The sequence below is a fragment of the Geospiza fortis genome, unplaced genomic scaffold (genome assembly GCF_000277835.1).
Source record: "Geospiza fortis unplaced genomic scaffold, GeoFor_1.0 scaffold292, whole genome shotgun sequence".
Lineage (NCBI taxonomy): Eukaryota > Metazoa > Chordata > Aves > Passeriformes > Thraupidae > Geospiza > Geospiza fortis.
Window position 1 is genome coordinate 774,051 of NW_005054482.1, and position 23,785 is coordinate 797,835.

The following is a 23,785-nucleotide window of genomic DNA, read 5'->3' on the forward strand; positions in this document are numbered from 1 at the left end:
CTGCACACCTGCTATTTTCCATAGGTTTGAGACCCCTGCAATTTACCTCTTCTAACAAGGTGCAGATTTTGAAATGCTGTACCTTTAATGAGTGATAATGTAATTGGATAAAAGCTGTGAGGATGAACAGAGCTTTAAAGGTCACTCTTGTAAGAAGAATTAATGTGTTATACCATTAATAAACCATGGAAAACTGTGGAGCAAAAGATAACATATTTAAGTTATTGTTAATGACATAGGGTTCACTGCTGTATATCTCTCTGCTACAAATATAGAAAGTGACTTTTTGAGGTTGCAGAGCACTATCACTGTGCATGCTGTACGTGTAAGATAAGCTGTCTTTAGCTGGTGCTGGATGGACACTCTGAGCAAAGGTTTATCCTTTACTGGAGGACTGCAAGAAGGAAAAGCTCCTGAACTGCCTGCACAGTCTCCTGCTCACTGCTAGGTCAGATCCAGCCCAATCACAGCGAGCAGGGCTCGTGGCCATGGTGAAACTCTGTGAGCTTGGGTGAAATCCCGTGTCACATTCCAGCAGGAGTGCACCAGAGAAATTTGGGTAGCATTTTTAGCAAAGCTACAAAGGTCCCTGACGTGGCAGGGAAGCCGGATCCCTTTCTCATGCTGAGGGATAAACCCCTCCACAAAGAGCCCCTGGGAAGCACTCAGCCTCTTGTCAGACACCTGTGCACACCTCTGGAGTGATGGAGCTGTCAGTGTGACCGTGTTCACAGGGGTCCCAGGATGAGGGAAGAGACGAGGATCTGACTCCGTGGTTCAGAAGGCTGATTTATTATTTTATGATATATATTACATAAAAACTATACTAAAATAATAGAAGAAAGGATTTCATCAGAAGGCTAGCTAAATAGAAAAAGAAGGAATGATAACAAAGGCTTGTGGCTCGGAATCTCTGTCCGAGCGAGCTGGGCTGTGATTGGCCATTAATTAAAAACAACCACACAAGACCAATCACAGATGCACCTGTTGCATCGCACAGCAGCAGATAACCATTGTTTGCATTTTGTTCCTGAGGCCTCTCAGTTCTCAGGAGGAACACTCCTAAGGAAAGGATTTTTCATAGGAGATGTCTGTGACATGCCCGCACGAGGCACAGCTGTCTGTCCTGGGTGTGCACAGCCCTCCTTGCTGCATGCAGCTGGGCTGTCCCTTTGTACCACCCCTAACTGCAAACTAAACTTTCTCTGTGCTCAGGCCCCTTGGCTCCCCTGGCAAGGAGAAATGCAGTGTATTGCTCAGCTTTCAGTGGGGACACGAGCCCAGAGCCTCGGGGATTACCAGCAGGGCTGCACTCAGGCATTGCAGCTCCTCAGCCCTTTCCTGAGCCATCCCCACAGCACAGAAATGGTGCTACAGACTGAGCAGTCACAAATGTCATGGCTCCATGGATGACTTTAAATCCAAGCTTTTCTTTTTGGGAACAGGCATATGTCCGTGTACTAAAAACAGAAACAACTTCTCCCTGCTCTTTGCCATTATCTGCAACATCTCTGTGCTAGTTTGGCAATCCTTGGAACTAAGTTCATTTTATGTAATGCAGTTCCCCTCTCTGTCAATAATTCACCACCTACCCTAAACAACAATAATTTACATTCAACTCGCTTCTATATTAATCATTTCCCTGCACACCAGCATCTTGGCAGCTACTGAAAAACATAAGGAGTGCTTGCTTTTATTCACTGTCATGTGCCAAACTGTCTCAAAGATAGCAGTATTCAGGAAAAGCCAAATAGTCTGGAGAAGGGCATGAATTCCAGCTCCTAGGCAAATTTGGCTCTGTTACAGACTGAAAGTATTATACCTAGACAACAGCAAAAGCAGCACTAATACTGCTGTTTGTTTGTTTATTTGCTTCCTTTTTTAATTTATTCTGACTACATGCAAGGTTGATCAGATGCAAAGGTTAACAGATGCAAACTGGGGAAGAAACCAGGCAAGTTGGTAAAATGGAGATTAAAAAAAAAAAAAAAGAAAAATCAGCTGTGCTGATGCAGGCTATATTCTTCCTTATGCTGGGAGAACTGGAATTACTGGAATTCCATTGGCTGGGAATGACTGAACTGGGTCATTTGATAAAAGCAATGTGGATCAAGTTGTTTCATACAAAACTGTCAGGGTTCTGGGGTTTTAGCTGTTGGTACAATTAGCAACAGTCAAACTGCACAGGAACTTTTCTTTCTAGCTGTTGTTCTGCAAAGAAGATGGGAATATCGGTCCCACTCTATCCACAGTCAAGAAAAACCAACAATAAAACCCCAGACCAAGCTAAAATCCTGACAGCAGCACAGCACTGAACTAATCTGACATCAGCTTCTTCCCCAGAAATGTTTCAAGCAAGCAGCAAGACAACGTCCTGCGTTTTTGGCAATCAGCAGATCAGATAGAAGAGTCTAGCAATACAACAGGGATGTGTAATCTGACATGATTAGACAAGGCTCTTTAGGAACAGAACATTCATAATTGAGACAAAGAAAGAGTATTAATAACACTTTCCTAACACGGCAGTTAGCCATTTTATATTTCCTTTCTTTAATCTTAGTGTTTTTCAACAAATCATGGGATTTAATAGCGTGTTTTGGCAGATTAGAGGATTTATGGCCCAGATGTTTTTTGTTCTAAAAATGGATTAGGGTGTAAAGTTTGCTGGAATCCATGGAACATGTTGAGGCAAGCCGGTCATTTTGTGTGTGATTAGTGCCTGCCTTCTGTCTCACAGTCCCTCCATCTGTCACAATTCACCAATGGATCTGGTTAGATTTAGCCTCATGTCACAAACAGAAGTCCCTTTTCTGGGCAATTTCATATTACAGATTCATTTTATGCTGTTTTTATGCCCTAGTTAAAAGACAGAAAGAAGTCTGTGTGTGTGTGTGTGTGTGTGTGCATGCACACGTGTGGGGATGTGCAGGGGGAGAGGCAGGTTGATAGATATTAGCCTCTACTTTAATAGCTGAGAAATAGACTGAGGCTTGGAGTCTCCCATCAGTATTCTACCCTACAAATCACATGCAGATCATAATAAGTATAATCTACGGTACGCCAAAGGAAAAAAATGACAAAGTGTCACATTTAAAATTAAATAGTATTAGCTGGGCCAGTGATGCTTGTAACATTTTAAAAGGAAATAATTCAGTGACTACTAAGGCTAAGCCCTAGGCTGTGAATTTGCAGCAAAACAGTGGACATTTGACCTACTATTAGCAGCATGAATAGGAGTGGGAATGTAGGTCCGTGTAGCTGTGGTTTCTTGTACATTTATGAATGACAGGTGGTGGTGGGGAGTGTTCAGTGGATGAGGTTTTTCTTCCCAGCCATTATGCATTTCATATGTATAGCAAACCACCGCCACCTGTGGTTTATTTTAATGTATTCACAAGTTGGAGAAGGGGAAGAATGAAACGGTCTGTTTTGAAGAGTTTGGGATTGCTGGCGTGATCAAAGCTTCCCCTGACTCGTACCCAGCTCCATCCTGCTGCATACAGAGCACCGGGCCAGCCTCTGCAGTGTCAGGGAAATATTGAGACTAATGGGATCAAATAGCAGCAGTGAGGATTTTGGCACTGAGGCTTCCCAGGCTTTGTGTCCAGGTGGCTCTATCATAACAACAGCACAATTGCAGAGCACACACAGGTTGGTGGGCATTGCCTTTTAACTCTTTCTTGTTAATAATGATAAACTGCATCCCACTGGTGGGAGCTGAAGTGTTTTCCTGTGACTTTCTGGTTTTTAAGGCACCCTTTCTTCTGTCCTGTCCCAGGTTATTTAAATGACCACGATGCTGTCACCAAGGCCATCCAGGAGGCGCGGCAGATGAAGGAGCAGCTACGGAGGGAGCAGCAGGTGCTGGATGGGAAGGTGGCCGTGGTCAACAGCCTGGGTCTCAATAACTGCAGGACAGAAAAAGTGAGTTTCCCAGACTCCTTCTGCAAAGGGTCAGAGTGTTCTTTTGCCTCTCCCCACAGATACACAGCTTCTTCCTCCCTTCTCGTCCTCCTTCTTCTTATTCTATTTTGCCTTCCCCGTTTTTGAAAGAGAATAGTTCAAAAAAAGTGAAAAGCCAAAAGATGACATGACAGAGAGACCTGAGACCCCTGGGGCAGAGCGGGGAGGAGGCAGAGATGGTTAAAGCCCTCACGAGAACTTTGGAGACCACTAATTCTCTGCTCCAGCCTGTCAACATGTATTAAGAGAAGGTGATCTTGGAAATCTCTGGGTCTAAGTGGAAATCTTGCTTTATGGAAATGCTTACATGTGTTTGTGAGATGAGCTGGATTTGAAAATATTCAAGCTTCTTTAGGAACATAAGCTTTGCTGATACTCAGGCTCAGCTTCTGGGTATTTAGCCTCGTGAGGTCGTCATAGATGATATTTTGTGACCATTGCAATGTAGCACTGTCATGTCACATTAGATGACTGAACAAAATTGAAAAGCAGAGAATTGACAGCACAAACTGCACCAAATATTTGCAGTGAAACTTAGGGGCAGCAGAATGTATGGGCCTTACCACTGTCTGCTCTTGGACTGGCCTGTGAAGCTGTGCTATAACAAAATACCAACACAGTGGGTACTCTCTAGTGAAATTTGTGTGTGCCCTCACTGCCGTGCCTGTCAGTGAGGTTGTGGTTTGCTTCTTCCTCAGTGAGTGCCTGATGTCTCGGTGTGCACTGCCTTGCCTTATGGAGGACAAATAGACCTGCCAGTGCTTGCTGCCACATTCCCTGTGAGCTGTCCTTACAATGCTGCCACCCAGGATACACATCTCAGCTCTGTGCTCATCTCAGCACCGTGTGCTTAGCAAGGCTTCCCCCTGCTCCTCTCCTTCCCTGCTGTATTTTCTGGGCTGATACAGTACAAGGATCCCGATGTCACATTTGGTGTCAGCTACATTTAACTGAGAGCACTTCCACTGTAAGGTCTTGAGCAGTTCACTGAGACAGGCAGACAAATAGATTGAATAAAAATGATCAGCTATTTAGCAGAAACTTGAAACCCAGTCATCCCGGGAAGCTTGCGAGTCAAACAATATTGTCCAGAACGAGCAGATTGCTGATTTGGATGGCTTTCCATTGTGCCTGGTTTTAGATGGAGTTTGATCAATAAGCTGTGAGAAGCCAGCAGCCTGTGTAATGAATGTTAAGTGTCCGTGTGAGTCTCTCAGCGCTGCACTGTTGTTTCCATCGGCCTGTCCCGGGTGCCAGTGATGTAGGAATGACTCCAGTGCCATTCCTTTCTGGAGAGGAAGGGGAAGGAGAAAAGAGGTCAGTGTAGTGGGTATCTGGCAGTACCTCTCCTCTGTCTCAGGAGAGCTGGGGTGCTGCTGTGGGGAGAGAGAAAGAGAGGGCTGGAGCATGTTTATGGCGTTTCACGGGGAAGAGCACCAGAAGGGAAAAGGGAAAAGCAGAGTGTCACATATAAGAAGAAGTGATCACAAGCACAAAGGAATTTATATTCAAATATTTAAGCATTCTTGAAAGGATGCTCGGAGCAGAAATTCCTTTTCTGTGCTCCCCATGTAGAAATGACTTTAACACTCAGGCAGATGCTAATGCAAAGTGACTCCAGCTATTCCTCGCAAGCATAGCTAAATTGCCCTTATTTGTTAAGCGCATTGAATTCAGCTGTGGATACAGCAGTTGGTTGCATTCAGAAAGCATCTGTACCCTTTTTTTTCTTTTTCCTTTTTTTTTTTTTTTTTAAATCCTCCAAAGCAGAGACAACTCTACCTATCTCCCCCCTCTCCTCCCTTGTGCTGGCTGGGAATTGTCAAGTGACAACCGACCAAATCCTTTTGGACAGGAAGCCTTCATCCTGAGTTCTATATACTTGCAAAGCAGGCCTTGTGGTTGGATCAGGAAGCCCATTAAAAGCACTTTGATGGTATGGAAATTCATCTTCATGAAGCACCCAGGCCCCTAAGCAGCATGCTGTTTAGCTGTGGTTACAGATCAGTCATTCACATCGGAGGGCAGTAATTGTGCTGACGGCTTGTTCGGCAATGGAAGCACATAAAATAATCCCAGGCCCTCCACCATGGCATTGCCAGTTAATCTTCTTTAATACAGATCAGCTGTTGTTCTAACACATGACTTTATGCTGGCTCTAGTGACTCTGCACAGCCTTTTGATTAAGTAACAGGAGTGGAACCATCTGCATTCACTTTATTCTGTTGCTTTCCTATTCTTGGGATTCTCCTTATTCCTTCTGTTTTCACTTCACACCCTCAACCTCAGTTGAAGTTTATTTTCCTCTCTAATTCATACCTCCTGCTAGGCTCGTGGAGGGCAGACAGGAGTTCTTTTACAAGGTAGCAGGAAGAAAAAATGGTTTGCTCAATAGAGAATTTTTCTAAAGCAGCTGTAGGCTTTGGGGGTTTGGATACAATTAATGCCAGAACTTTATTGGGGCTCGCTGATTTGAACTCGATGATCTCAGAAATGTTTTCCAGCCTAATTGATTCTGTGATTTATTTTAATATGTGAAGTTCATATCCAGACAAACAATCCAACTTCTCTAAAGTTTGTGTGTTTTTGCTCTAGGACATTAAGGTTTTCTTACTAAGAGCAGGATTTGAGAGGACAGCGACTATTGCCATTTTAAATTAAACTTTATTCTGGTTCTCTCTGTTTTCAGAGGCAGAGAATGAGATATCTGGGAATTTGGTTGGCAAGAAATAGTGCTACAGTTTTTTTACAGAGTTTCCCTTTTCAGCAGCTCAAGGTCTCACCACTTAGTGGCAGCCCCTGAACTTTGGAGACATCGTGTCTGTCACTTTTGCTTCCTGACCAGAGAATTGGAGATGGTGGGGTGGAATTAAGATGTAATTCTTCTATTTTATCCTAATGTATATCTATGTATCCCTGGGCATATTAGTACTTAGAAATGCCCATTAGTACTTATAGGTAACAAACACTTGTTGGGGCTATCCCAGATCTTTCTCCCTTCTTTGCTGCAGTGGGTAGTGTACTTTTGGACATCTGTTGAGCTTTTTGTTGCAAGAATTGCTTCTGCAGCCTTCCAGTGAGGGGGGCTCTGTGCCATTTCCAGCGTTTATGGGAGGCTCTTGCTGGGCATTTGTCTGCCAGGGGTAGCTGGGCAGGCTTGGGGCTGGAAATCATCTTTGGGAGTCTCTGTTGAAGCTCTTTGGGCTCTTCAGATGTGTCCTGTTTTCTTGCTCTTGTTCCCAGAGGGGTTGATCCCTGTGAACAGCCAGACATGCCAGCTAAGGCAGGAGTCAGACAGGAATTTTGTGGAAGTAGAGAGAAGCTGTATAAAGGGAGTCATACATAAGAAAAGATTTTTAAAAATGGCTAAGATGATTTGGGTGAGTCACTTTTTGGGCATCCAACTTGGACCATCTTGACGGCTTTGATTTTCAGAGGATTACAGTAAAAACTTTGAGCATCACTATGAACACGGATTTCACTAAAACCTATTTTAATTGCAAATGCAGTAAAACATATTTTTACATTACTTTTCTTGGAAACATTTCCTTGTATAAATGAGAAGAGTGTGTTTTTGTGGTTTCTTGGAAACACGAGAGCATAGCTTTATTTGTAATTGTCATCTACAGTTAATTATAGCTTGATACGTACCATACATAAACAGTGTTACCTGGGGTAAACAGCACAACGGGCAGGGAGCTCTGCCCTCTCTGCTCAGCCCCAGAAGAGCCAGGGAGGTGTACACAAAGATCCAGCAGGGTGTGCGTGCCCCCAGCCTGCGCCCACTCTGCAGGCCAGCACCCAAACATGCGCATGGCCAGGCAGAGATCCCCTCAGAGATGGAGCAGGGCACACAGGCAGCACCTCTTCTTCCTTGTTGCTGCTTTCTGAGTGCTGGCCAGCTGTGTGAGGACACCCCAGGAGCCTTTCTGATGTGCAGGGATGGAGCTGCACTCCCAGCTGTGTACATCGCAGTACACTCCCCTCACTGGGGCTGAACCTGCACTGCAAGTTCTCCCTGTTACTGCTTGTAGTGTGTCCTTTTAAAAGGCTCTGACATGTACTTGTCTGCTGGCTTGTGACTAAAGAGCTATTTGTAACAATATTTACTGCAGCATTGCAAACTGGAGCCTATTATTCATGCTTATGGAGCACGGGGTTCAGGATGCCTTTGCTCCTGTTCCCAATCCCCCCTCCTCCCTCCATCCTCCCCACTCCCAGCCCCAGCTCTCCCTCTTCCCCTTAAGAAAGTGCCAAACGTGGGATGACAGTGACCAATGTTGACTTAATGTGGATGTTTAATAATGAAAAGAGTGTGTCGGTTCCAGCGCTGGTTACAAATGGCAGGAAGTGTATCGGGTGGCAGCCCTGCAATAATTTTACATCCATCATCCCCCCTGATGCCTCGCTGGCTGCCTGATGGATGGGGAGAGCACAGTTAACTCTTAGGACACCACTGTGATCCGCTGAGCTGAAGTGGATTTTGGCCCTGCTCTCCCCTTGGGAAGAAGGGCAATATTAAGGATCTCAAACCAGCAGCTCCTGCTGCCTTTGAGAAATAAAACACTGGAGCTCACATGGAGTAGCTGGTTTAACACATGACATTTAATTTTTTCTTGCAGCAGAGAATTTTGCTTCAATAACTTTTTTTGCTTCCCCTAATGGTTAGATTTGAACGAGGAAGTCAAGAGAAAATTTCAGGACAGAAGGGCAGGCAGGAGGAGAAAAGAGAAGGGCTGGCACAAGAGATGAACCCTGGGCTTGCTGCAGACACTGAGAGGCCGTGGGTCAGGCTGGGCTGAGGAAGTTGGGATGGTTGAAACTGGGAGCTGGTGCAAGCAGCAAAAACCCACTGAAAATTACCCCAGAGGCACAGTACTGACATCATAAGCCAGATCACTTTGCAGGAGTTGAAACCTGCCCAGGTTCATAATCTCCGTCATATTTACTGGAAATTTTTACTACAGGGACTAGCAGAGGCTGTGTCAGGCACAGATATCACACACACTTCTCCCTGCAAGCCCAGCAGAGCTGATGGACACACCCTGCAGCCCGCTCTGTAACACCTCAGCAGAGCTGGGCAGTGCAAGGATGCTCTGGTTCTCTCCTGCAGTGTGAGCAGAGATCCCCTGGCACAGTGTGGGACCAGGCTGTGTGACCTGGCACAGCACAAAGTCCCTGTGCTCCCCTCACACTGCACATCCCCTCTCAGTACCCCTCTCCCTGCTCTCTGGCTGAGTTTGTTTCACTTGGCCAGCAGAAATTCTTGTGTGGGGATTGCAGTGCTCTTTTGTTCCTGCTGTCAGCACACAGCACAAAGTTTTCCAAGCGTGTCCCAAGTCAAGCAGGTATCATGTTATCACCACCCATCACCAGGGTGTCAGACTTCAGTCAGCAGCCCAACAGGGTTTGCATGGTCAGGGAGTCCTGTTCAACAGGGCTGCTGCCCCCACTGCCATTTCTCCTGAAACTTTGCACAAATTTAATTTAAAAAACACAGGGCAGGCTTGCACGCTGCAAAGATCAAAATTGGTTTTTCCCAACACAAAGCAGTAAACATTTTGATTTACTTCACCTGAAAGTTTATCCACTTATTATCTTCCCCCTCTCCCCCTTTTTATTTTCTTTTTTTGTTGCCATTTACTTTGTGGAGCTTGTGTATATTTATATTTACAGCCTCTGCATCTAATGGCCACATGCCTTGTTTTCACAGATGGCCAGTAGAAGAACTCCCCTCCCCCTTTTCCTTTAGCAGAGCCTGCCTTTGGTTTTGCTGCTTTTGTCACAGTGCCACTACTCTCAGTTAGCAAGTGCCTACGCATGAGAGGGAGAGATTCTGCAGGGAGGACTTCTTTTATTCCCCCAAAGATTTTAGCTCTTCATTTTAAAACACTGCTTTTCTTCCCCCCTCCTGGTTGACCATCATGTATTAAATGCCCAGATCCATTTTTTAAAGACAAGCTGTGGATATTTCTGGGTGTCCTTTGTGCCTTGTGGTGGCAGGGATGCATGGGCAGGGTTGGCTAACAAAAAACAAAGCCTGCAGAGGGAGGGATGGGTTCTGCCCATGGCTGTGTGTGTGTGAAAGTCCAGCTGAGGTTCAGGAGGGCAGCAGCCAAGGGGAGAACCCTAGGCCCAGGCAGGTTCTGAAGTCCAAGTGGGAATTCAGACTTGGTTCACTCCAAGGGCAGAGATTGGGAACATTCACAGCCCAGGGTGGGTCAGGGAGCACGGCAGCTGTTTATGCTCTTGTGGAAGTTTTATGAAACCCAATAAAGATGCATAAACTTCCTCCTGAAAGTAAAGCCATGCAAGTGATGGGGAGTCCTTGTTACGACTTTGGAGCTTTTGGAGTCCTTGGGTTTAAGTTCTAAGCTGTGCCCCACAGCCATGAGATCTTATTACTTCCTGAGATTTTTTATTGTTTTTATGTGATCACATGTCTCAAGTCACTGGGGCTTTCAGCTCATTTGTGGACTCAGCATCAGTGCAGCACCTCTCTCCAGTGTAATAGAGGCTGGGCCTGGTTCTGCTCTGATTTGTGTCCCTTTGGGCTCCTGAGGGCTCGGCCTGACCTGTTCATCAGGGCTGGAAGAAGTGCAAGCAAAGGTACAGCAGCCTTGATCATTTGAGTACCTTCAGAATATGAATTCCTTCTAGGGAAAAAAGGGAAAAAAGTATTCTGTAATGGCTGCATTGCTGCTGTGCACTTGAGTCACCCATTGTTTATTACACAATTGCCAGGAAAGCAGGTCTGTGTTCTTGCTCTCTCTTTGCCTGCATGCAGACCCTCCTTCCCAGGAAATCCTGTGTGGGTTGTGATTTTCCTCTTGTTTCCTTTAGTGTGCCACCCCTGCCCCCCAGCTGGTGTTTCCTTGCCAGGCCGATCAGCTGTACCAGCTTTCTGACTCGCTGGTTAAAATCTCCATGGCACATTTCATCCAGAGACCTCAGAACTCCTCACAGTGGTGGGAAAGCATCACTGTCTCCATCCTGTGGAGTTCAGGAAATTAAGGTGCAGTGGCTGAACAGTTCACAGAGAGTTACAGGCCGTGTCAGCCCAAGGAGCAGTCTGGATGAGAAACTGGGTCATGGAACTCTTAACCTATTTGCAGTCAGCAGATTACAGCTGGATCTGCTTGAGGTCAGTGCCTCTGCCCGTGCTCTAACAACTTTCCTGAGGAGGAGACAGCATCTCAGCTTCTGCTTTCACTCCTTTTCCTTTTTATTCCTGCTTCAAAATCATGGGCTGGGCCAGTCCTGTGTGCATTTTCATGTGAAAGTCCTGACTTGCTCTGTCTCTCAGAGAGCATCACGAGGGAAAAGCAGGACCTCAGTGTCCTCTAGAATTGCTGCTTCCCATCCGTTTGTTTCCACGCCAAATAATGCACTTTATGAATGAAGTCATTCTTTCATTCTTTCTCAAACAAAGAATTAATAATAGAAAAAAATTAAAAAAAAAAGAAAAAGAAAACACAAAAAAAAAAACACCTTAGGGGCCTGACCCTTGCCAGGTTATTGAGGATTTTCCCCTTTTTATTTCAGTGGGCTCTGTCATGCCTTCAGTGCTTTTAAAGATACTGACTTGAGAACCCCTAGAAACTGAAGCCCTGTGTCCACAATACACAACAAAGAGAAATGAGTGTGTAACTTTCAGCAGATTCTCTCTGTGAGTTGGTGTCTGTTCCTGAGAGAGCAGTAATTAAATGTCTTTATGGTCATCCTGATCTTCTCCCTATAACTCCCCATAAGAAAGCTCTGTGCTGAGTCTGTGTGACCCTTCATGTAGATTGCAGATCAGGGGCAGTGATTTCTGGGAAGCAATCTGGATTTTAACAAGTGCCATAAACCAAAAGGTATGGTTCCAACTGATGTAGCCCCAGCTTAGACTGCGTGTCATAATTTTGAGAAGAGTACCATAAAATCAGGAAGAGCCACATATAAAGAGTGTTCTTTTATTTTCTTGTTTCTAATGCTGCTTTTAGAGTCTGTGGGTGGATTATTCCATGAAAAATAGAGATCTTGGATAAGCAAGATTGAAAGAGCTGAGGGGGTGGTGAATGCATTGTTTCTTCATACTCAACTTTGATGCAACAACAAAAAATCTCCCAAATGATAACTTGCTGTGACATTATAAATAATCTTTCATCTTCTTTGGTGGTCCACAGAGTTTATATAATTGGAAGGCTAAAGCCCTTCTTTGTTGTTTCTTGCGTTTTCATTAGTACAGTAGAAGACTATAAAATTGTGCAGCCAGAAGGGGTTTAACAATTACTGAGTCAACATTTGAAAGCCTCACTCTATTTTATCATTTATGCATGTGCTTTTTATGAGTTTTACAGCCCTGCAGGCGTTGCTTAAGCAAGGTCCATTGCAGTGGTGGATCTATAACTGCTTTTTTTTTATTTTGCTCTCTTTGGTACCCTGTGCCATCAGCAAGAGTCACAATTCCACACTCATAAAGAAACTACAGGCTTGAGATGGTAATTTTGTGGAAGATTCAGGGGTGCTAATTTCAGTTACTAAAACGTTTATCAGCCTTACTGAGGAGCCTTTGGCAAATCCCATAACGTGTGACTCAGTTTCCCTTCTGGTGAGCAGTTAATAATCCTGCCTTTCTTTGTGAAAGGTTGTGGGTAATTCTGTGAGAAATGAAGAACACTTGGTGACACAGAAAAATCCGTATCTAAGTCAAGTTATCTCTGAAAACATCAGAAATTCTCTTGCAGCAGGTGGAGGTGTGGCAGGATCTGGGCCATAGCAAGGCTTGGTGAGAGTGCACAGTGCCTGTTGTGGAGCACCATGGCATTCATGGGCAGGAGCAGAGCCTGCAGTGCAAATAATCCATCCTGTGCAAACCCCTGGGCACAGCTCCACTGCTGCCAGCTGTTCCCTGAGTTCTCCCAGCTCTCCACCATCCCTCATGCCTGCCTACCTCATGTGCTCCACGCTTGGTGGGACTCTGGGGAAGGTTTAGAACTCGGCCTATTCTGATGTTTGTTATCACAAGAGGCAGAGGGATTGCACACAAAGATTACCTTTATAAAGCCTTTATTTGTGCTACATGGAGCATAGGACTCTTCACCTTCTCAGAGAGCTGAGGAAAATACCACAGGGTTGAATGGATAACACCTGGTGCCACCACCTTGTCTAATAATTCAGTATGCTTTTTTGTCACAAAGTGAACTTTTATTGTGCAATCATAGCAGTTAATCTGCCCGAAACTTTAAGATCTGGTGCATGTTGAGCAGGGTATGTGTTGGGAGGGGTGATATTTACAGGCAAGGAGATGTGCCTCAGGACCACAAACCCCATCAGATCCTGCCACAGGTCGTGCACGTCAGTCTCACATAAAAACTGCCTCCTCAAAACCCAAATCTATTTGAACATACCACCTTTAGCATTTAGATATGGGAAATAGCTGGACAAACTGTAGTTGGAGGGGAAGGGAAGAAATGAGACACACAGAAGGACAGTAGCAGGCAACCATCTGTTTCTTTTTAGTTTATTGACACTGAGCAAAGGTAGCAGGCTGTGTCCATCCGTGTGGGGGGAATTCCTAAGTGCAAGAGGTGATCAGCAAGCTTCTCCTTGCAGTCCCTGGGTAACTGTGTTTGGCTCTCTCCACCTTTCTTTTCTGCCTGGCCCTTCAGTTCCCTTGGGATGTGGAAAGCATGAATGTGAAGTTATGGTCCTGAACCCCTCCTCTGGAACTGGCTCTTTCTCTGCAGGCATCAGTGTGACCGTGTTCACAGGGGTTCTTGGATGAGGGAAGAGATGAGGATCTGACTCCATGTTTCAGAAGGCTTGATTTATTATTTTATGATATATTAAAACTGTACTAAAAGAATAGAAGAAAAGGTTCTCATCAGAAGGCTAGCTAAGAATAGAATAGGAAGGAATGATAACAAAGGTTTGTGGCTCGGGCTCTGTGTCCGAGCCAGCTGGGCTGTGATTGACCATTAATTACAAACATCCAACATGGGCCAATCACAGATGCACCTGTTGCTTTCCACAGCAGCAGATAATCATTGTTTACATTTTGTTCCTGAGGCCTCTGAGCTTCTCAGGAAGAAAAATTCTAAAAAAAAGATTTTGCATAAAAGATGTCTGCAACAATGGTCGTGAATGTGAAGTTATGGTCCTGAACTCCTCCTCTGGAGCTGGCTCTTTCTCTGCAGGCATCAGAACAGAGAGGAGAAGTGTTCCTGTCAGGGAAAGCAGGGTTGGGGTGAGGAGAGCTGCAGAGGGGAGAGTCCTGCTCCAGTGGCAGTGCAAACCTGGATTATGCCATGGAGAAATGGCTCCTGCCAGAGCACGGCAGGGATTGCCAGGCAGCCCAGGCTGGGGGATGGCTCCAGAGGGAGCAGGGAGCCAGGCCTTGTGCCCAGGCCTTGTGCCCAGCCCTCTCAGAATGGCTCCAGAGGGAGCAGGGAGCCAGGCCTTGTGCCCAGCCCTCTCAGGATGGCTCCAGAGGGAGCAGGGAGCCAGGCCTTGTGCCCAGGCCTTGTGCCCACCCAGCCCTGTCAGAATGGCTCCAGAGGGAACAGGGAGCCAGGCCGTGTGCCCAGGCCTTGTGCCCAGGCCTCTCAGGATGGCTCCAGAGGGAGCAGAAAGCCAGACCTTGTGCCCAGGCCTCTCAGAATGGCTCCAGAGGGAACAGGGAGCCAGGCCTTGTGCCCAGCCCTCTCAGAATGGCTCCAGAGGGAGCAGGGAGCCAGGCCTTGTGCCCAGGCCTCTCAGGATGGCTCCAGAGGGAGCAGGGAGCCAGGCCTTGTGCCCAGGCCTTGTGCCCAGGCCTCTCAGGGCCCTGCAGACCCCTCGGATGGAGGTGTGGGATGCTCCCAGTGCCCCCTGAGCCCTGGTGCTGGGGGAGCAGGGAGGGCAGGAGGCAAAGCCAGCAGGATGTTTTTGTTCCTCAGACCTTCCAAGGGCTTGCTTCACTTTCAGCTAGTAGTGGGAGGAGTTCTGGCAAACAGGATCAGGCTGTTCTACATATGTTTTGACTCTTCTTGTTTTATGTTCCTTCCATGAAAGAGACTGCAACCAAGTTCTTGTCATTTTTAGATCAATGTTTTGTTAAACTACGACAGCTATCCATGACAGAGAGCCAAGTAACTTTTGCAGCTGACCACAAAACTGAGTCTGACTTGTGGTGCTTAGTCATTTCTTATATTTTTTTTTACATGACATACTCCATGTGTGTATGTGTTTTTGTTCTCTTAAATATAATTAGGGCATTTCTAGGAGTTATGGTACAAATCAGTGTTCTGTGGCAGGTTCATTTCTTTGATTAATAAAGTTTTAGAAACTTCTCATCACATTGTGGCTGTTGATGAAACCTCTCTGGTAATACTTTGAACAATTGGGCTGTTTTGAGATTGAATGGTCTCTACAGTATTATCTTCTCTGGTTTACCCATTAGAATTTTAAATGATCCAGTCAACAGAGCTCTTGCTGCCCCTCCAGAGAGTCTCTCCTGCAATCCAATAGAAATGATCATTGGGAAGCCCTTCATAAAGAAATAAAATGCTTATAAAATGTCTTTCAGCCTTCTGAGGTCTGATACAAAATTCAGAAATTTGGAATCCCTTCATGTTTAGCAAGAGATGGCTGTGTTTCATGTTTCTTCTCCTGGAAGGTCAGGAGTGCTCCTTGCTGTTTGTTTTTGCCGTTTGTGCTGTCTAATTTTTAGAATTGCTTGTCTCAGAAGCTCAGTCAGGCTCTGACCAAGGAGTCAAACCTGGGCTGGGTCAGGCTTTGACCAAGGAGCCAGAGCTGGGCTGGGTCAGGCTCTCAAAGAGCCATAGCTGGGCTGTGCCTTGCAGGACTCTAGCATTACGAAGTTGACAGTAAATAGATTTTATTTTTTTTTCCCCTGATGAAAAACTGTTGACTTCCATTCTATATCTGCAATCAATTTGGAAGAAATACAAAGTCACCTTAGTCCTGACTTTTTGACTTCTGACAGGCTGCTTTGGAAATGAGAGCAGAGTTAAAAACGGTGGATCAAAGAGTTTGGTGAAGCTAAATGCCTGGCTAGTTCAGGTGCTTGTTTGAAGGTTCTCCAAGCTTTCTGGAGCTGCTGTGCCTGGTAGTGTTATGGAAACCCTTTTCCTTGGATAGGCTGAGTGTGCTGCATGAGCTTTTCCTGCAAAAACCAAGAGGATAACTCCTCTTGCATGCTGAAGTGTCAGGGTGTAGACAAAGCACCAGGAGTGTGAAAGGGATTCGTAGTGAGAATGAATGTGAGGAATAGGAAAGTTAACCTCATGTTCCCTAAACTCTGAAAATACAAAGTTGAGCAGATTAGCCTTGTTTCTAACTCTTCCTGAGAAAATCTTTGTGCAGTGATTTACATGAATTTGAACCATTCTTTGAATTGCAGATGCAGGGACATAACTTTGCAGGAAGCATTTCTGTATTTGCATTGTTCTCTTTTCTATTTTCCTGTGTAACACATCGCAGTGACATTATTAGGCTGCATGAAACAGTTGCCATGTGGAAACTGAAAGTTTTTTTAGTTTATTGATCTTTTACAGCCAACAGGAGTAGAATAGAGCAAGGAAACAGAAATCTTTTCTTTCAGGAAGAAGCTCAAAAGAATTTTTTCAACTGGAGCCACTTCATTATCATGCCACATCATTTCATTTTCTTAGCTTTGCAAAAGGCACAGTGCCTGAGATTTTGAAATGTTAGTAATGCTTCTCTGAAAGATTTATTTTTAAACATATGATTGTCAGGAAGAAAGAGTGCTCGTGAGCAGAAGTCATTGGGAAAACAAAAACAGTTGGAAAATGGAACACCTTTGTGTTTGTAAAGTCAAACAATTCGGGGGAGGCGAGGTGTTTTGAGGAGGACATTGGAATGAATTGCCCTAGCATGTTGTTCTGGCAGTCTTTAGACAGATTAATTGGCAGCACACAGCAGCCTGTTGCAATCCAGGGTTCACAGTTAGTTCTGACCACATGAGTGATGGACGGGGTGTTAGTAGGGTTGGACAAAACAGTCTGGACAAGAACACAAACTGCTGCCCAAGGATCATGCCTAATTCAGGCTGAACCTTTCCCAAGGTCTGAGTCAGTTTGAACTGTAGGGTGTTTTTTCTTGCCCTATGGGCTGCTTCCTAAAATACTGCCTGTTAAAAAAGAAACAGAGCAAAGCCATCCATGTCTCTGCACTTGGATTGCAGGCTAGAAATGGAGTGCTATAGTAAATGCATTGCAAAAGAGCATGTATCACCTACACTTCAGGCCAGCTTTGCAGTCCCAGAACACAGAGAGTTGAAGTATTCTTCAGATGTGCAGCCAGTTTTATCATGCCTAACTAAGCCAATCTTTTCAACACTATGGAGTTTGCTTATCATTAGCTAATGAGCAAGTTTTGAAAAGGACTTTATGGTAGAGTCTGTAACCCTGTCTCTTCCAGAAAAAGCATTGTTATTTATTCTTCAATACATGGCTCAGTAAACTCTTGTGTATAGTTATCTAGCTTCCCTAAAAACCTCCTAAATAATGTCCAAACTTTGGAGTTACAACATTTAATTATTTTCCTGATCCAAATCCTGTCATCCTGCCCATATAGGACAAAACAACACTGGAGACCCTGACCCAGCAGCTGGCAGTAAAGCAGAGTGAAGATGGGAAGTTCAGCCACGCAATGATGGATTTCAACATGAGTGGAGATTCTGATGGTCAGTACAAATGATTTTCCTGATTTCCAGGTTTGTGTGTGCGTGTGTGTCAACAGGATCTGAGGGAGAATCCAGTGCTTTGAAGGCCCACGAGGAATACAAGCTGTTAGCAATAAATGGCTATGAAACAAGGCAGGAGGAAGTGATTCATCGTGGGGTGTTTTAAGTCTGGAGATGATTTTTAACCTTCCCTTTGTCCACTGAAGGTCTCAAGATGGGACCAAAAATGTATTTCTGATAATAAAAGGGACTAAAGGAGGCAAATATATGTGGGGTAAGTGGGATCACACAGAGAAGCCATGAGGTGTAAACCTGATCCTCCATAAGTGGTGTGTGCTCTGCATCTGTGGGGGCTTTACTGGTTTGATGAAGCAAGCACAATGTTTATTTGTTTTTCTGCTATTGCATATATCGTTAAGGAGATGTAAGCACAAAACCAGGCAAGTATGTAAATTTTGCTAGTTAGAGAATTGCTTAAGAAGAAATGCCCAGTATTGCCATCTATCACACCCTTTCTGTCACAGAAACGTGTCACTCTGGTTTTTTAACATTTTCTAAGCCTTCTGATGTTGACATTCTTGTAGTGAACTTTCTCACACACTTTCTGTAAATAACTCATTGTTTTGCATTCCTTTATAGAAGAAGAGAAAGTTGATAGACTGTTGGTTTGACCAGTGTCATTGGAGAGGTGGCACTGTCACCCTCCAATCCACTGTCACTCTTAGAAAGCTATAAATGTTAGAGTCAGAAAATAAACTTCCCTTTTCCTTCACCTTGAGAACAGCGGTGTGTGCTTGTGTTTTCTCGTGTCCTATAGTGACAGAAACGTAGAAGAAAGGTGACACAATATGACCAGCATTCTGTAAGCAAGAAAGGATGAAAATAAAAAATTAACCTGCTTGATAAATATATATTTGGTTTATGTAATTAAGCAGTAAAAGATGGCTTAGAAAAGCTGTGTAATACTTTGTGTTCGAAAGCAATGAAAACTCCTTATCAGGTGTGTGATACTGAATTAACGGAATAACTAAACCAGGCAATATGGAATGCATTAGCCATTACCTGTTGTGAATGCTGCCTCACGGGGCGTGCAGCAGCTGAGCTGGGTGCTGCTGGCAGAGGCAGCTGGTGCTGCAGCACGAGTGGAGCCCTTGTGCCTTGCCTTGCAGGGAGCGCGGGGGTGTCGGAGTCGCGGATCTACCGGGAGTCGCGCGGGCGCGGCAGCAACGAGCCGCACATCAAGCGCCCCATGAACGCCTTTATGGTGTGGGCCAAGGACGAGCGCAGGAAGATCCTGCAGGCCTTCCCCGACATGCACAACTCCAACATCAGCAAGATCCTAGGTAAGAGTGAGCTGGAGAAGGTTCTGAGCGAGCTCAGCCGAGCGCCTGACAAAACAGAATTGCTGCTTTCTTTCTTGCCCTTTATTCACTGCACCAAGAACAGTGATGGGAGCTTCCCCTGGGCTGCCCAGCAGTGTGGATTAACCACAGCCTGAAATATTCTTTGTAATTATTGAGGTTGTGGCCATTTTTCCGAGGAGGAGAGGAGCCTATAGTTCCCAGGTTTTCCTTTTTAGACATGGGGGTTACGTTTCTCCTTTTCCAGAGAGCAGTAACTTCACCAGATTGCCAAAGCTCCTCCACTAGGATGGACAGTGGCTTAGCCAGTTCATCTGTCAGTTCCCTCAGGCCCTGTAGATATATCTCAGCAGGCCCCACAGATTTGTGCATCTTCAGGTTCTCAAACCTGATCTTCTCCTACACTTGGTGGTTCTTCATTCTTTGTACATTGAAAAGAATTTTTGAAAAACTCTGATTTCCATATTGTCTGCTCTTCACATCCTGATCAATATTTCGATCATCTCGAGCATCATCTGCTGAATCTCATGCCAAATTCTTCCAACTGGTCAGTGTTTGATCAGATTCTCAGGACCATGTTCCATCCAAAGTTACTCCTCCGTGTTGTGCTGGATAATGCAGTAGGTGACTAGTGAGGCTCACTATGGCCAGTGAATTACTTCTCAGTAGAAAAATAATATGTCTGTGACCAAATTAGAGAGATTGTATTTTTACCAATAAAAACAGCTAGAGGACCTAAGCATCCCTCAGGCCAGTGGCTAAGCAGGGAACGTGTTTACCTGTGCTGCAGATCTCACTGGTTTTGCAGGCTGCTCAAGAGATGCAGTGCAGTTCTAATGGCAGCATTAACCAGCTGCAGGGCTGGTAAATATGCCAGGTTTAGACTGGTCAGAGGTTTGAGGCTTCCCTTGATTAGAGTGGTCTTATGAAAAGTTAGCAGGGGGCAAGTGGAAATGAGATAAATTGGTTGGAGAAGCAAAATGTATTGCCACGGATGGCAGATGTGATGATATTAACCCATGATTTAAAGGGTGGTACGAGATGATTAGATTAGTTATGGGAACAGGATTAGAAGGCTAAATTGGCTATGTTGATGGCAATAGAACCTTATACTGGTTGAAAGTGATTATACTGGTCAGAGGTGTATGATGTGATTAGCCGGAGGACAGGGCAGTAATAGTTTTGGTCTGTTTCTAAATTGAGAGTAGACCTGGTTAAAACTGTTTTTAAGTAATCAGCCTCAGAAATCTACAAGATCATTCTGAATGGCCCTTTTCATATAGAAAGTACAAAGGGAGCTTGATGTTTTCCCTCTTAACTGATTGTTTTGGATAACAACCTCCGACAGCACGCTGCTAATTCATTCTGCTTAAAACAGGCGCTTGAGCTGGGCTGACATTTTACGCAGTCTCTGGGGATCCTGGTTGACATTTTAAAGGGCTTCTAAGCATTTTATAATACCCTAAAATCTGGTTTTAATAAGCCATTCTGCTGAAATTGTTAACATAAGGAATCACCTTTTACTATTTGGCGCTAGATCAGGGAGATATGGAGACATCTTTTTCTGATTAGATATACAGTAGTTGGAGTAAAATGTGCAAATTCATTACAGATCCTGTTGAGGTGACAGACAGTATAGCTGACTCCAAACTCTCTGTTTTGCTGCCAGATATGGGGAAAAGCAAGGTCTGAGACAGTGAAAGATGATGTTTCTATTTCTTTACAGCATCACATTTGATTTTTTTTCTCATTCTATGTGTGCAATAGAGAGGGATGTCCTGGCATCTTCCTTCTTGACAGAAACATTACAAAGTTCTTCCCTCTGCTGCAAAAGGCCAGGCTTTTGAAGCCAGCAGGGAGCTGTCTGTTAACTGGCACAGGGTGACCAATTAAATCTCACAGTTCAGCCAGATATTAGGGTGTCCTTATTAGAAAGCCACAATTTCTCTTTCCCATTTTTCCAGCAGCACTGCTACACGTTGAGGTCACAGAGCTTGTTGTCACTAACTCAGATAGAGTTCTCACCAATCCAGGGTCATTTTTATGGTAAAATGAGAGGAGGTACCCTTCCCAGCACTAGAATTCTCTAGGGATTATGTTTGACACTGTGGTATTATGTTTTGAGCATAAAAATGAGATACACGGATTTGTCACTAAATTCATCTGTGCATACGTTTGTCATCCATCTGTTCACTGCAACTTAAACTTGTGGATAATGGCTTTTTTAGTAAATTGTTAAAAAAGTGCTAAAATGGGACTGCTGGACCCTGTCAGTTTAATAATGCATTGTTTAGATATTTCGGTAAATATTTTAATTAATTTCACTGAGAAATCCATGTAAAGATTTTAGGGAAAAAAATGAAGTTAATTACTAGCTTCAGAAATTCTCTTGGAATGTATACATGTGTTTACATGAATGTGCACACATACCTATACATTATACAAGGGTTTGTCTATATGAGAATGTTTTTAAACATAAAATCAGCCTGATTCAGGTACTCAGATTGAAAAATGTCAGTCTAATGCACTGAAAGTTAGAGAATACTGCAAACAGCTGAAAAATCTTGTCAGAGAAACTTGGCTTAAAATCAGCACATGTGTGCCTGGAGCACAAGTGTCTGGGCAGGGGTGAGGGCATCTCTCTTCTGCCCTGGACTCAAAGATTTGCCCTCCCCAGATGTGCTGCCAGTCACACACAGCTGTGTGGGCACAGCTCTGGCTGCCCAAGCTCAGCTGAGGGGCAGGAGCTGTGCTTGGTGCTGCAAAGCCTTTGAATTTGGGGGTTTTTCCCTAAATACTTCGGCCACCACATCAGGGAGAGTTGTGCTGGAATCCTGCTTGTGGGAATGAAAGTGTTTTCTTTCCTGGAGGAAGGATAACTGTGCTCCCTCTACTGAGAGTCCTGGGGGTACAGTGGGATAAGACCAGCCTCAGGAGTAGCATGAGCTGACCATAAAAAGTGAGGAACAAGAGGAAGTCAAGTATGACATATGGCATTATGAACCCATTAAATTGAGAAACTATTCAAACATTTTTCCAGTGGGAAACTTGACTATTTTCCAATAAAGTTTTCTTTCTAGGCCACAGGTTTCACAGCTTGAACTATTCCTGTTATTTGAAATGTATCTTACCCTGAAGCACTTCTATATTTAATGGAAAAATAAAATGGGGCAACTGATTCCAGAACTTTTACTTTCTGCTCCCATATTATATCCTTTAAGAAATATTAGTTTACAACTTTCAGCAGGCAGTTGAAAACAATTTTGAAGTCTTTACTGTATCCCTATCTGAAATACCCAGGTTAGCATAGTCAGAAAACAGGGCTGCCAGCAATGAAGCCATAGTGCAGCTCCTGGGAGAGAAATGCCACTAGCCCAGTGCTTTTCCCTTCATGACACAGTAAATTCTTTCAGTTGGGGCTGGCAGTGTTTCCCAGGACTTGGTCCTGGAGTTAAAACCCCACTGACACATATGGGATGGTTTATGGCTTTCAGAGGCATTGCTTCAGGGTCTTTGCAGACTCCTGTACCTGACTGCGGAGCATTTCCAGTCAGTTCCTCTCCTGACCAACAGCCTGGGAGCCAGAAAGACCCAGTGTTTGTCAGGAAGGATTAGTCTGTGGACTTGTGCAGCTCTGATGCCTTGATCCAGCTGTGGATCACAGACAGCCGCCCATGGAGTGGAGCCTTCCATGAGCAGGAGCTGTGAGTCAGGGGAAATGTGGGGCCACAGCAGAGCAGACTCTGTGTCCATCCCTCCAAAATACACTGCCTTCTTTCCTGGAACAAAGTGTCAGGGGTTGCCCGTTGTCAGGATCGTGGTTTTACTGCCCACCTGAAAGGCTTTGTGTGGTAGATAAATTTCAGTAAAATACTGGGTCAAAATTTCCAGTGCCGCCTCTCTCTGCATCTTGGCCATCCCCTGGAGGTTTATGAGTCAAATACAAACAAGAGCAGAACCCTGTCTAGAAGCTCTGACAGATTCCCAGCCCAAAGCCAAACGACCTTGGGTGTCTTCTTCTGGGTGACCTACTTGTTTCCCTGCCTGGCAGCATTTGGGGATGAGTGGCATCTCATCTCTGTTTTTTCTCTTGTTTTCTATGTTTTGGTGGCAGGATCTCGCTGGAAAGCTATGACAAACCTAGAGAAGCAGCCATACTACGAGGAGCAGGCCCGGCTGAGCAAGCAGCACCTGGAGAAGTACCCAGACTACAAGTACAAGCCGCGGCCCAAGCGCACGTGCCTGGTGGACGGCAAGAAGCTGCGCATCGGCGAGTACAAGGCCATCATGCGCAACCGGCGCCAGGAGATGAGGCAGTACTTCAACGTCGGGTAGGGCACCTCCCACACACCCATTCCATCCAAAACTAACCAAATTCAGGGGGAAATCTTCATTCTTTATCATAGTTTATTGGAGAGAGAGTTAGGCGTTGCTAACAGGAAATGAGAGCTGTGCCGCACAGCAAAGTGTTCCAGGAGGAGGTTGGGTAGCTTTAGGAACCCTATTGCTGTCTCTGTTTTACACTCAACACCTCAGCCAACTGTCTCATTTCCACTCTGATCATGAGAAAAAAGGCTTTAAGATTCTGTAATGAAACTTATTTCTAATGAAATAAGTTCAAAAATATTCTAATGAAATCAGTCTTCTAGTAAAGCCTTACAACTATTACGAGGCCTCAGAGAGAGCATCTGAAGGAATCTGTGGTAGTGCCTCGGGATCCAAAAGCCAAAAAAAGAAGTTTGCATTCAGTAGGATCTGTGGCAAGTGG

The 23,785-nt window shown here is 44.8% G+C and overlaps 1 protein-coding gene across 2 annotated transcripts in view; it reads left to right on the forward strand.

Annotated features, from left to right (window-relative positions):
- SOX5 (SRY-box transcription factor 5) overlaps positions 1-23,785 on the forward strand; it is a 274,532-nt gene that overhangs the window by 245,004 nt on the left and 5,743 nt on the right. For both annotated transcript variants that reach the window (XM_031063130.1, XM_031063131.1), the window contains exons 12-15: positions 3,779-3,924; positions 17,548-17,656; positions 18,826-18,999; positions 23,132-23,348. In XM_031063130.1, the coding sequence (XP_030918990.1) occupies positions 3,779-3,924; positions 17,548-17,656; positions 18,826-18,999; positions 23,132-23,348 (646 nt within the window). The remainder of the gene's footprint in view (positions 1-3,778; positions 3,925-17,547; positions 17,657-18,825; positions 19,000-23,131; positions 23,349-23,785) is intronic.